At 43.1% G+C, this 11,817-nt stretch overlaps 1 protein-coding gene across 1 annotated transcript; it reads right to left on the bottom strand.

The window, feature by feature from the left end:
- Positions 1 to 6,619: 6,619 nt before the first annotated feature.
- Positions 6,620 to 11,475, bottom strand: OIP5 (Opa interacting protein 5; the record flags this gene model as incomplete). Its single annotated transcript, XM_080618318.1, has 5 exons — positions 6,620 to 6,848; positions 7,997 to 8,078; positions 9,916 to 10,038; positions 11,043 to 11,109; positions 11,193 to 11,475. The coding sequence occupies 5 exons, from the start codon at positions 11,473 to 11,475 to the stop codon at positions 6,708 to 6,710; spliced, it is 696 nt and encodes a 231-aa protein (XP_080474444.1). The 3' UTR covers positions 6,620 to 6,707.
- Between the last annotated feature and the right edge of the window lie 342 nt (positions 11,476 to 11,817).

Here is an 11,817-nt window from a genome sequence, read left to right as displayed (position 1 = left end):
GGGAGGTTGTAATCCACTTAAATTCCAGCTAATGAATTATTGATCAAATTGGCAGCTGCCCACAGGGGACTTTAATTTGATTGTTATCTGCTTACATTAAAGAAGTTACAAATTTATTCTGGTCTGTGGTCAGCAAATACATTTCCATAATAATGAAAACATGGTCATGCTCCTGCTTCAGAAGTAAGAACTTTGTGGCTGAATAGAATTCAAGGGTTTCTTCATTCAGAGAAGCGTAAGGAGAGTGAGATCAGGAATCAAGACTGCTGTAGCCAGGCAAGCTATCTGCATATTCTTCCCAGATCAGCCTTATTATAGTGGTATGTAGTCTGTTGTCTACTAGACTAGAAATCACTGTTCACAGCAGCAAAAGGAATCCCTTTGCCTTTCAGCTCTTGTACTATGGCATGACTTTTGCTCCAACCCCCTTTATTACACTGCTTCTAAAACTAAATAAAAGTGTTAGATGCAACCACATTGCAGTGTGGGGTATCAAAGGTGTAATGACCAGTACTGACATGCCTCTTTGCAGAGCTAAACCCAGTTGATTACAAGTATGTGCTGTTTCCACATCCATTAGTGCTGCCGCAGAAGGTCTAGCCAGAACTTGTGTTGGGAATTGCACCTTGAGGAATCGCACCTTCTGCAACTGAGGATAATTGTCAAATTCAGGACAAACTAGAAAGTCTTGCAAAGGCTCCTTGATAGTGAGTGAAAAGAAACTGTACAGAGCTTCAGGACACTGACGTGTTACACAAGGGTTACGCTGTCAAGAGCTTGCACTGGTTTTTGGGCAGGGAAAGGAACAATATGGAAGAACAGTTTCTGATGGATAATCAGGCTTGGAAATAACTGCTTCCTGCATCCCTAGGAAACTGGTCTTCCTCCAAAACCAAGATTCCTGCTTGCTGTTCAGGTACAGAGCTGCATGATGGCAGTTCAGGTTAGATTCCATTTGATTTCTTTTACTGAATGATCTCGCATTGTGCCCCTGTAGTGCTTTGACTGGCAGACATACAAGGCCAACAGTTGAACCAGGGTGTCTTTTTTAACAGTGCAGAACACCAACAATGGATTCTTATGTCTCTTCCCTTTCAGTCTGCTCTATACTTTCTCTTGAGTTTTGGAGAAGGTGTCAATGTTCATGATGTAGGCAGGGTGTGTTTCTGTGTCTGAGCCTATGCACCAGGTCATAATATAGATAGGTTCCCTGTGGCTTTACAACATCTAAAGCTAAAGATAAAAAGTAATTTAGTGTTTATTGTGTCCTATGTAAATCCTGTGTGCTTCTCTCCACTTCCCTCCAAGTGTGTGCTTGCAGGTCAAATTAAAGGTGTCTAGTTCATAATGCCTTAGGCATGAAGAACTGCATGGAGAAACTGAAGGCAAGTGGCACAGGCCCACAAACCAAATCTTAGAGCTAGTATTCTGATTATGCATGATTCAAAATGTCTAGTGTAACGTAGTTATTACCAGTAAATTGAGATATGCATTTATACATAATGAAGCAATAGGAATTAATATACCAATAGCTTGAACTTCCTGCTTTGATTCTCAGATTTTGGGTTTTTTGGTTTTTAGAGAATGTGCTGCCCTTGTAGAGAAAGGGGCAGAATGTATAGGTAGGGACAGAAGCATGGCACCAAAACTGTAAATCAGGAGCTAGGATCAGCAAAACTCGCCTTTATAACCTCGTGTCTGGTTCAGAGTAGTGTCCTGAGCATGTAAAAAGCAGGGCATGGACTAAGCATGTTTAGGGGCGAGATGAGGTTTCTCACCTGCTGCAGCTGTAGCAAGGAAAAGGGTGCAGAGTTTCTTACAAGGTGCAGGGGGGAGCAACTGGTGGGGAAAAAGCAAATGACAAGCAAACAAGTAGTGGAAATCACAGATTCAAATTGAGTGTAGTATTTACCAGAGAGTAGATAAGAAACTTGCTTGTGGTGAGAGAAATTATTTGAAGACTGAAATTAATAAGCACAGTACATACATTTCAGGTGTTGAATAGCTTTTTAATAGACAGTATTTTCAGGTAACTCTCTAGCCACATAGGCAGCTGTACTGAAGCATACTGGTACCAGCCAGCAATAATGGCACCTGCAGGAATGAACCTGAAAATACTGGTAATCTTCTTGTATAGTTTTTAAGTTCTTTAAAGAGATTTTTAAAAGCAGTAACTGAGATTTGAGCACTGAAGGTCTTTCTCATCTGCAACACAGGTTGCAATAGTGTTGTTTTCTCTTTATTTCACTTACTAAATAAAAGGGAATTTGGGTGCCATCTTTCTGTAGGCTTTTAGCGTGTTCTTCGAAATATTTCCCAAGTCCTTCAGTGAACAATGCAGTGAATGTCTGCTGGCAGTTTGAAAATAACCTAAACCTGTGGCATAGCCTATGTCACTAATACTTTTCCAAGTTTAACCTTGTACTCAGACATGTAGAATACTAGCTTTTAGTGCCGATTTCCATACTTCTAGCTTAGCTTAATTTTGTAGGTGGGCTTAACTTGTGCAGAACACTTCTCCATGTACAGGGGCACAGTCCTCTTAAATAGAAAGCGTCTTGGAGGAAGAAATTGTGTGTCAAGTTAACTCCTGTTCATGCTTCATAGCCAACCATCCACAAAGCACCGTGATTTGGGTTAGAATGGGGGCTGTGTTTTTCTCATGAATGCTCTTTTTAGACTTAGAAGAATTGCCAAATGAAGCTAGTAATGTTCTAAGAGAAGATGACTATTTTATGGCATCAGAAGTTAGACTAAATGAAATCCTTTGAGCCAACTTCTTCAAGCAAAAAGGGAATTTGTAGAACAAGTTTAGCTCAGCGGTTAACCATGGTCACCTAGTTCTTAGTGGGTATTCTTTAGAACACTTTGCATGCTTTTAAACTTTCATGTTTTCTTTGGTATGGTGAGTAAGCAGTTGTATCCTTTGTTAATGCTTATTCCCCTCAATATAAAACCTGGGAGTAAGCTACTTTAGGATGTCAGTGAAGATGATCTCCTTTTCAAAAGCATGGTACAACAGCAAAGGAGAAGTATTAGTGTTAGATTCTTAAAGATTACTTTAGTACTTAAAGAACAAACTAGAAAATACTTCTTATGTTGAACTTCTGATGCTGTGCTCTCATGGGTTAGTAATTATTGGTGTTGCTAGGAACTATGTATTCCCGTTGCACATGTTTTACATGGTAACAGTGAAAGAATGTCTCCCTGCAAAATCTGATGTTTTTCCAAAAGGCAGCTTGCTTTTATATCTATGCATCTTTGAGGATTTCAAGATAAGATTTTATTCTTTTGACACTGTAAAGAGGAACTGTTTAAAAATGAACTTGGAAACTCTGCACCTGTATACAAATTTTTTTAGCAATAAAGCAGCACAGGCTGAGAATGCACTAGAAACTGGACGTGTCATTTGTTCAGAAGACAAATTAACCAACTTGCTACACACCCGACTTCTGAGATGTGTTTGTATTTGTTGTACCTTTGTGCAAACCCAGCAATTTGGGCTGAACCTGCACAAGCTGTATATCTGCTGTGGGTCCAGCTGTTCCAGCAGACCTCAAGCACATGAGCCTCATGACTTCTTGGAAGGCAGATAAAGAAAAGTTACTCCACTCATACTAAGATGGGCAACGTATCAGTTAAAGCTTTAAGGGCTCTTTTAGATGATCACAGGAGGCTTCTTGCTTGCACAGACCGGCTACATTAATAAGCCCTCTAGAAAACTTTCATCTATGTGGATTGTTTGTTGATTTGGCAACTCCATGTCTGAATAATTCCTCCTATGGTGGGCATCTCACAACGTGTAGCGAGGCACAACTTCCTGTGCAGTTGGTGCCGAAATGCTGTAATACAGCAGGACACCAGCTCAGGAGGACTGTACTGATGAAGCCGTTGGCTCCTAACCCTGGTACAACCTTTCCAAAACCTGTTACAGATTGCTAACCCTTAAGCTACCTTTTTCAGTATGATTGTTACTTCAGTAGCATGTTCAGCCACCTTTTGTTTTATTTTTCTGGTTGGTTTTGTCTTCAGATTCCAGAGAAGACAGCTCTTGGTGAGGCCTGACTTGTTTTCTAAGTGGCTGTATTCACTTAGAGAATCCATCCCTTCAAAGCCAGACTGGCCCTGGCTGCATTTTAAAGCTGGAATGCATTTCTCAAGATGCCTGGTTAGTGGAGATTAGGTCCTACACTAGAATAGGAACAACAAATATTCACTGATCAACCACAGATTAAAAGGAATTGGAATCTGGGACAGGCTGCAGGATCAAACGCTGAATGTTTCAGGAATAAGTTTATAAGCATCACTTTGAAGTACTGAAGAGAATGAATTTAAGTGAATGTTACTGCTTTATCAACTTAAACCTATGTATTTTGATTTGTGGCTTACTTAAAACAGAATGTTGTTGGAACACTGCTGCTGCTGTGTCAGCAGGTACACCAGGCAACAGTGCCAACAAAACCCACATCATTTGACAAATAGACACGAAGGATCATGGCTAGACTCACCAGAGCCCTCCCAGTAACAAAGATTAATATAGTTTAAAAATTTCCCAGCTATTATTTAGCACATGCTCATTATTTGTTTAAATTCATGCTACGTAATGTGAGGAACCATTAATTTAATGCTTCATAATGAACCAGGACTCAGCAAGATAAACTGATGGGTTTTTCTGCAAAAGTCATCTAAAGAAAAGAATTGGGTTTATGACTCATGAGTCATCAATGATCTGCACAAAATACATCTCTGAATTTCAGCTTTTATTTACAAATTCTTTTCTTTGCAGATGTACAGATAATACTAAAAACCCAAAGTAACTGGCAGCTTGCTTTTCCTTTTAGGGGTGGACACTTAGCTAAATGAAGCAAGACAGTTTAGCACTATTATACAGAGCACAGATGTAAAGTATACAGCAAGAAACTGTCTCAATGCAGAAACCAGACTAAAAGGGCAAAAGTGAGTAGGCCCATTGTCAATGGATGAAAAAACAAAAGGCCTGTCACTTGGAAAGTAACACAAAGGTGAAGTTCTACAATGGAAAACACCTACCTGAGATGCTTGCGCCAAATGAGCTTAAGTCAAAAGACCTCAGTTAAAGACCAACAGGCCCTTGACCATAACACAATGCAGAAGACACAAAACAACACAACCGTAAAGATGTCTTTGTTCTTAATAATGGAATAATCAAATACAACAAATCCGAACTGTACATGCATATATACAGAGACTACTCTTATGAACAACATTCCAATGAAGGGTTCAGGATAGCGCTTATTTTAGAGAAGTTACCATTTGTCATTACAAGCAGTGAAAGAGATCTCAACAAGAGTGTAACATTTACTTTGGGTAGGTACTTTTGATATCCTGAACTTAGCTGTATATAGTGCTGTATAGCGCTGTATTTCTGCACTTACGCACATCAAATTTGTAAAACTAACAATAAAACCATTTATATAGCATACAGTAGTAACATTTAACAGAGAGCATCCCTCTTCTCTCTGCAGAATGGCTGATGGTATTCCAAGTTACTGCTTCATCAGAACGAACTGAGACAATCTGAACTCTCAATGACAAAGCAGTAGCAGTGCAGGTACTGGCTGGCCACCTGAAGCCTCTGAGGTGCTTTACAGTAAGTTTTGTCCTCTCTGCTCCAAGCCCACTACAAGAGTTATTTCAGAAATACAACAATTAAGACCATGAAATACAGGGAGTACTGGCAGTAGCAGCAATGGGGAGTGCAATCTGCCAGTCATATATGGAAGCAGAAGTAAGGGGATGGAAAACTGCATCACTAGAATTAATGAAGTAAATACAGTCCTCTCTGGACTACTACATACAACTACTAAACTTTATGGAAGGTTTAAAGCATCAGTCCTTTAGGCAACAAAAGGGAGAGGAAACTGACCTTTTATCTTCCAAATACCAAGAACTGAGGTTAAAGATATTCTGTCATAAAACCAATGGGTGTTCCTTCTTTTCCATCAAATTACTTTCTAGATGTTTGGAAAAAAGCAGCACCCATTAAAACCAGAGAGAAATACTGGTGGCTGGCACATGTATTGCCCTGGAATTTGAAATCCAAAAATTTGTGCTCCAGCCAGCATTGCGCCACTTGCTGCAGATTCATGCACCAAGCACTCTGCAGCTTCAAGGCCATGCTAGCTTGCTCTTTTTGCAGGCCACACACAGAACCAAGTCTAAAAGAACTGATCAGGAGACCCTTTAGTAGTGCGTCACGTACCAGATGTAGCTAATGGCAACAACTGGCTGCCATTAACATGGTATCTCTATGAAAGGGTAGGACAAGCACTTTAGATCTCCATAAGAATGTTCAGTTTATAATAGCTCCTCTTGAATATCATCTTAGTATGTTTTGTATGTTGCAGAAACCTAATTTTTTTTCAAAGCCTGATTTTCCCCCTGAATTCACTAGAGAGAATCACTGTTATACTGTCTTGGAGAGTGATGTGCTGCACGGGTGAGCTATTCGTTTTTCCAAGCATATCTTAAAGATGTCAGATTTTCAGGTATTTCTCTTAGACTGAAGGGATGCACTTAAGCATCAATTCTTTCTGTGCAGAGATAACATGACAGATCAACCCTCAAAGCTGTTCTGGTGCATTAGTTCATCATAAGGAACTAACTCAGCAGAGATGCAGAAACAACTCCAGCAGTTCTTGAAATGGTGTATTATTAGCTGACCCTGACTATTGCATATCCTGGCAGTAGCCCAGCTGCATCTGATGCAGAGCTCTGCCTTTCTGGCCATTGTTTTTTTCCTTCAGTTCCTTCAGCATCTTCATCAGTGATTCTACGCGTGTGTGGCTCTCCACGAGCTTTTCCTTCAGCTAGAAAAAAAAGAGAAAATTAAGAGTAGTAAGACTACAGAGCAATACCCTAACACTGGATCTCTGAATGATCTGCACCCCACTTGCAGTGGTTGAAAAGCAGTTGACTTTGAAGACACAAAATTATACTGGGCTTTAATCTCTGTACTGCATGTCGAGTACAGCCAAAACTGGCACCCAAATCAGGCCTGTGCTACAAGGAGACAGATGAATGTGTGGCAGCATAGCCCTTTCAGGGATGTATGGAAATACTCAAGGAGACAGAGTTGCTGGGACCTTTTCACAATCAATCCAATATTCCCTAACTCTTGTTTTTACACAGCCAGAGACCTTCTTTGACAATATGAGGACAGACTGTTTCATCATTAGCTTAGGAAAACAGGTGGACAGTCCTTCAAAAATGCCATTTCCAGAGCCCGGGGTTTAAGTTAACACATCAAAAGCACAAGAGGAAAATCCTGCTGACATTGTGTCTCAAAAAGCAAAGACCAGGTTCTTGCTCTTGTTCTACTCAACAAGCAAACTCCCCATAGTTACATGATTTGTGTTTGCAATCAAGTACTATTGTTTTACTTCAAAATAATGTGTCTCAACTTTAAAAGTCTTGCCTGCATAGGATTTTTGCATTTTAGCCTCACTTGACCTATAAAAACACTGATCTTATAGTCAGACACTGGAAGATGACTTTAAGGAGGGCAAAACTTAAGGAATGCTATGGGCCCATTTCCATGCTTAGTACAGAAGCTAAAAAGAAACAAGTTAATGTGAATACTAAATACATGTGAATACTGGATACACTGTCTGTCTCCTACACACAGTAACTCTGAGCTATGAGACAGACAATATACTAAGACAACAATTAACCAAGTTACAGAAAAACACATCCAATTTAAACGCTTCTTTTCAAAGTACAGAGATAAAAGGATAACACACTTTGGAAGCAAACAGCTAGAACTGGGTATGTTTTGGAGATAAGTGGTTCTAGAAAATGTTTTCCACGTCTTACACATTGAAGTCAGTCACTGTGTTAAAGGTCAGTACTTCCTCCATCTTGTGCACTTAAAAAGTAATTGTATCCATATTTTTTGACTTATATAAAAAATAATCTTTTTTAATATTTTCCATGCAAATTAATGTAGAAACTTTACTTTCTGAAGTCGTTCCCATAAGGTCTCAGGAGGAAAAATCATCTTAGAAGCTTCTACTATGATTTGGGATTTCAAGAGGTAACTGGAAAACAAAAGGAGAAACATCAAGAAAAGCAGTTAAAACACCCATAGTTGAATTAAAATCATAGGATGGTTTAGGTTGGAAAGGACCTTGAGATCATCCAGTTCCAACCCCCCTGCCATGGGTAGGGACACCTCACACTAAACCATGTCACCCAAGGCTCTGCCCAACCCAGCCTTGAACACCACCAGGGATGGAGCATTCACAACTTCCCTGGGCAACCCATTCCAGTGCCTCACCACCCTCTCAGTAAAGAACTTCTTCCTTATATGTCATGGTTTAAGCCCAGCTGGTAACTCAGAGCCACACAGCTGCTCGCTCACTCCCCCTGCTTCTTTCTCCCCCCTCTCCTGGAGGAATGGGAAGGAGAATCGAAAGAATGTAACTACCACAGGTTGAGATAAGAACAGTTTAGTAACTAAGGTGTAACACAAATCACTACTGCTACCACCAATAATAATAATGATAAGGGAAATAGCAAGGGAAGAGAATACAACCGCTAACCCTAACCCAGCCCGACCTAAGCAGCGATCTGGGCCTTCCAGGTAACTGCTCTCAGTTCTACATCCTGGGCATGATGTGCTGTGGTATGGAATACCTCTTTGGCTAGTTTGGGTCAGGTGTCCTGTCCCTGCTTCCTCCCGGCTTCCCCTCCCCCCTGGCAGAGCATGAGACTCACAAAGTCCTTGGTCAGAGTAAACATTACTGAGCAGCAACTAAAAACATCGGTGTTATCAGCGCTGTTCCCAGGCTGAAAGTCAGAACCACAGCACTGCACCAGCTACTAAGAAGGAGAGAAATGACTGCTACTGCTGAACCCAGGACAGTGTCTAACCTGAGCTTCCCCTGTTTAAGTTTTAACCTTGTCCTATCACTACAGTCCCTAATGAAGAGTCCCTCCCCAGCATCCTTGTAGGCTCCCTTCAGATACTGGAAGGCTGCTCTGAGGTCTCCACGCAGCCTTCTCTTCTCCAGGCTGAACAGCCCCAACTTTCTCAGCCTATCTTCATACAGGAGGTGCTCCAGCCCCTGATCATGCTCGTGGCCTTCTCTGGACTTGTTCCAATAGTTCCATGTCCTTTTGATGTTGAGGACACCAGAACTGCACACAATGCTCCAAGTGAGGTCTCACGAGAGCAGAGTAGAGGGGCAGGATCACCTCCTTTGACCTGCTGGTCACGCTCCTTTTGATGCAGCCCAGGATACGGTTGCTTTCTGGGCTGCGAGCACACACTGAAGCCGGCTCGTGTTCATTTTTTCATCGACCAACACCCCCAAGTCCTTCTCTGCAGGGCTGCTCTGAATCTCTTCTCTGCCCAACCTGTAGCTGTGCCTGGGATTGCCCTGACCCAGGTGTAGGACCTCGCACTTGGCTTGGTTGAACTTAATTGTTTAAATGGATTATTTAACATTATTTTAAAGCAGATACAAAGTTGTTGCCAAAATAAGTCAATACACTATGAAAAGTTTAAAAACGTAACAATGGTTTTACTTGGAAATCATAAAATCCTCTCATCACCAAGTATAAGTAATTTCCATTTACTATAGCCAAGTCCTCAGTCTATCATGGAACTACTTTGACACCTTACTTTAGCTTACTGAATCTGGAAGTGCAGGAGATTTCAGTATTGCAAACAACTACATTTAAACCTCAATGTTACATGGGGCCACTGAAGACAAATGGAGTCAGGCCAACACCAACAATTAAAAATACAGGATATTAAAACCCCACATCAATGCACTCAGTCGAAAGGAGCTGTAGATTAATTGTACACCCTGTTGTAATGACTTACAAACTGCCATGAAATCACTGAGCATAAGAACAGAGCGTGCTCACCAGATGATGCTGTCCTTGAAGAAACAGAAGAAGCCTCGGAGATATGCCAGCTCTCTGGAGGCAGAATAAAGAATGAAGCCCACGATCAAGCCACACAACTGACAGGTCAATGTGTTGTAAGCACTAAAAGGAGCAAGGGGAAAATAGTATTAAACAGAAGCTTCTGAAACCATGGATAGAGCACGCTTGTGAGAGGAGAGCGAATCTGTAGTTCTATTAGGACAGCAAACTGAGGCATAATAATGCTTTCTCCTTAAGGAGACACTACATACAGAGAACATGAATGTAAAACGCTTGGGTATGTTGTGCAAGAAATAATCTCTGTAATAAATGAAGCTGCAATTAAAGAAGAAAACAGATGTCTTATTATCATAGAATGGTTTAGGCTATAGTACTCAAACAAGATTTAACTGGTAAAACAACACCTGTGCCAGATCATAGATGTGACATTTCCTCCTGATAAAACAGATTATTGCCTCGTGCAGAGAGGGGAAGAAAAAGGAAAAAATAAAAAGCAAGTCTTATATTTTAAAAGTTCCTGGGCCCTATAATTATTAAAATACCCTTTAAATGCCATGTAAACAAACTACAGGTTCTGTAAGTCCTCAGGTGACATTTACAACCTTCCCATCAGCCTCATCCCAGTTACCAAGCCTGTTGCTAACTGTAGCCTTGTGAACAGAGCAGTAGAAGTTGATAATTTTCAGAGTGTGTATATATATATATACATACATTTTGCTTTTTATACATATATATATAAATAGTGTGTGTGTACACACATATATATACATGTATATATAAAACAACGAACAGCCAAACCCCGAAGAGAGATGCTTTAATTTAGGTAACAGACCTAGGGGAGAAGAGCCCTGAAGGCCAGGCTGCCTGCTCAAACGTTCCTCTCCACCAAGGACAGCAGCGAAACCTCTGATTTTGACCACACGGAAGCTGCACCTTCAGAACCTCCCTCGCTCCGCAGTGGTGAAGCACGGCTACGAGCGGCGCTCCGCATCTTACCCATCCCCGCAGCACACCCCAGCCCAGCTCCAGCCCAGCCCGCTCAATGCCCCGCGGCGGCAGCTCCCGGCAGGCCGGTGCCCGGACGAAGCAGTAGGCGAACTACGCACCACCCCAGCAGGGGTCCCTCCAGGCCGATCGTGAGCGAGTCCTCCCAGACCACGTCCTTGGTGACTCCTGAGGAGAAAGACGGACCCTTGAAACCCCGACCCGCCGCACCAACCGCCCCCCGGCACCCCCCGCCCGAGGCGGGCACTGACTGTAGCAGACGAGGAGGCCGAGCTGCCCCTCCTCGTGCGCGCACAGCTGCAGCGAGTCGCTCAGCACCGCCCAGCAGCCGCGGCACTGGAACATGGCGCACGGCTCCAGCAGCAGCAGCCCCTGCCGCCGCGGTAGCGACACCAGCCCCGCGGGCTGCGGCGAGGAAGGCGGCGACACCTGGACCGGCGCGGCCGCTACGGGCGACGGCTGCCGCTCCACCACGATGGCACCGCTGAGCTGCGAGTCGCACATCAACTCCTGCAGCTGCCGCCGCACCGCCATCTTCTCCCGCCTCGCGTTCGAGCGCCTCGCCCGCCTTCCCAATTGGAGCGCGCTCCACCGGTCTGCGCTGCCATTGGTTAATGCTTGCGTCAATCCTCATCGCCTGAGACTATTGGGAAGTGGGCCGCACCGGGTCATTCCGTCGCCCAATCACGCGGGGGAGGGCGGGGCTTCCTTTCGCCTCGGAGAGCCTATCGCGTTTCAACAATCAAAGCGCTCCCCGATAGCCACGCCGCTATTGGCGGTTTCCCTGCCCTTAGTCCCAACCCATTTACCTCGCCCAGCCAATGGCGTGGCGCGGAGGGCAAGTTCGAACGGCGGGGACGGGCTGAGGCGCGGCGC

This window comes from Psittacula echo, assembly GCF_963264785.1.
Source record: "Psittacula echo genome assembly, chromosome: 5".
Lineage (NCBI taxonomy): Eukaryota > Metazoa > Chordata > Aves > Psittaciformes > Psittacidae > Psittacula > Psittacula echo.
Note: the sequence above shows the minus strand (reverse complement) of the source record. Positions and strands in the feature narration are given on the sequence as shown.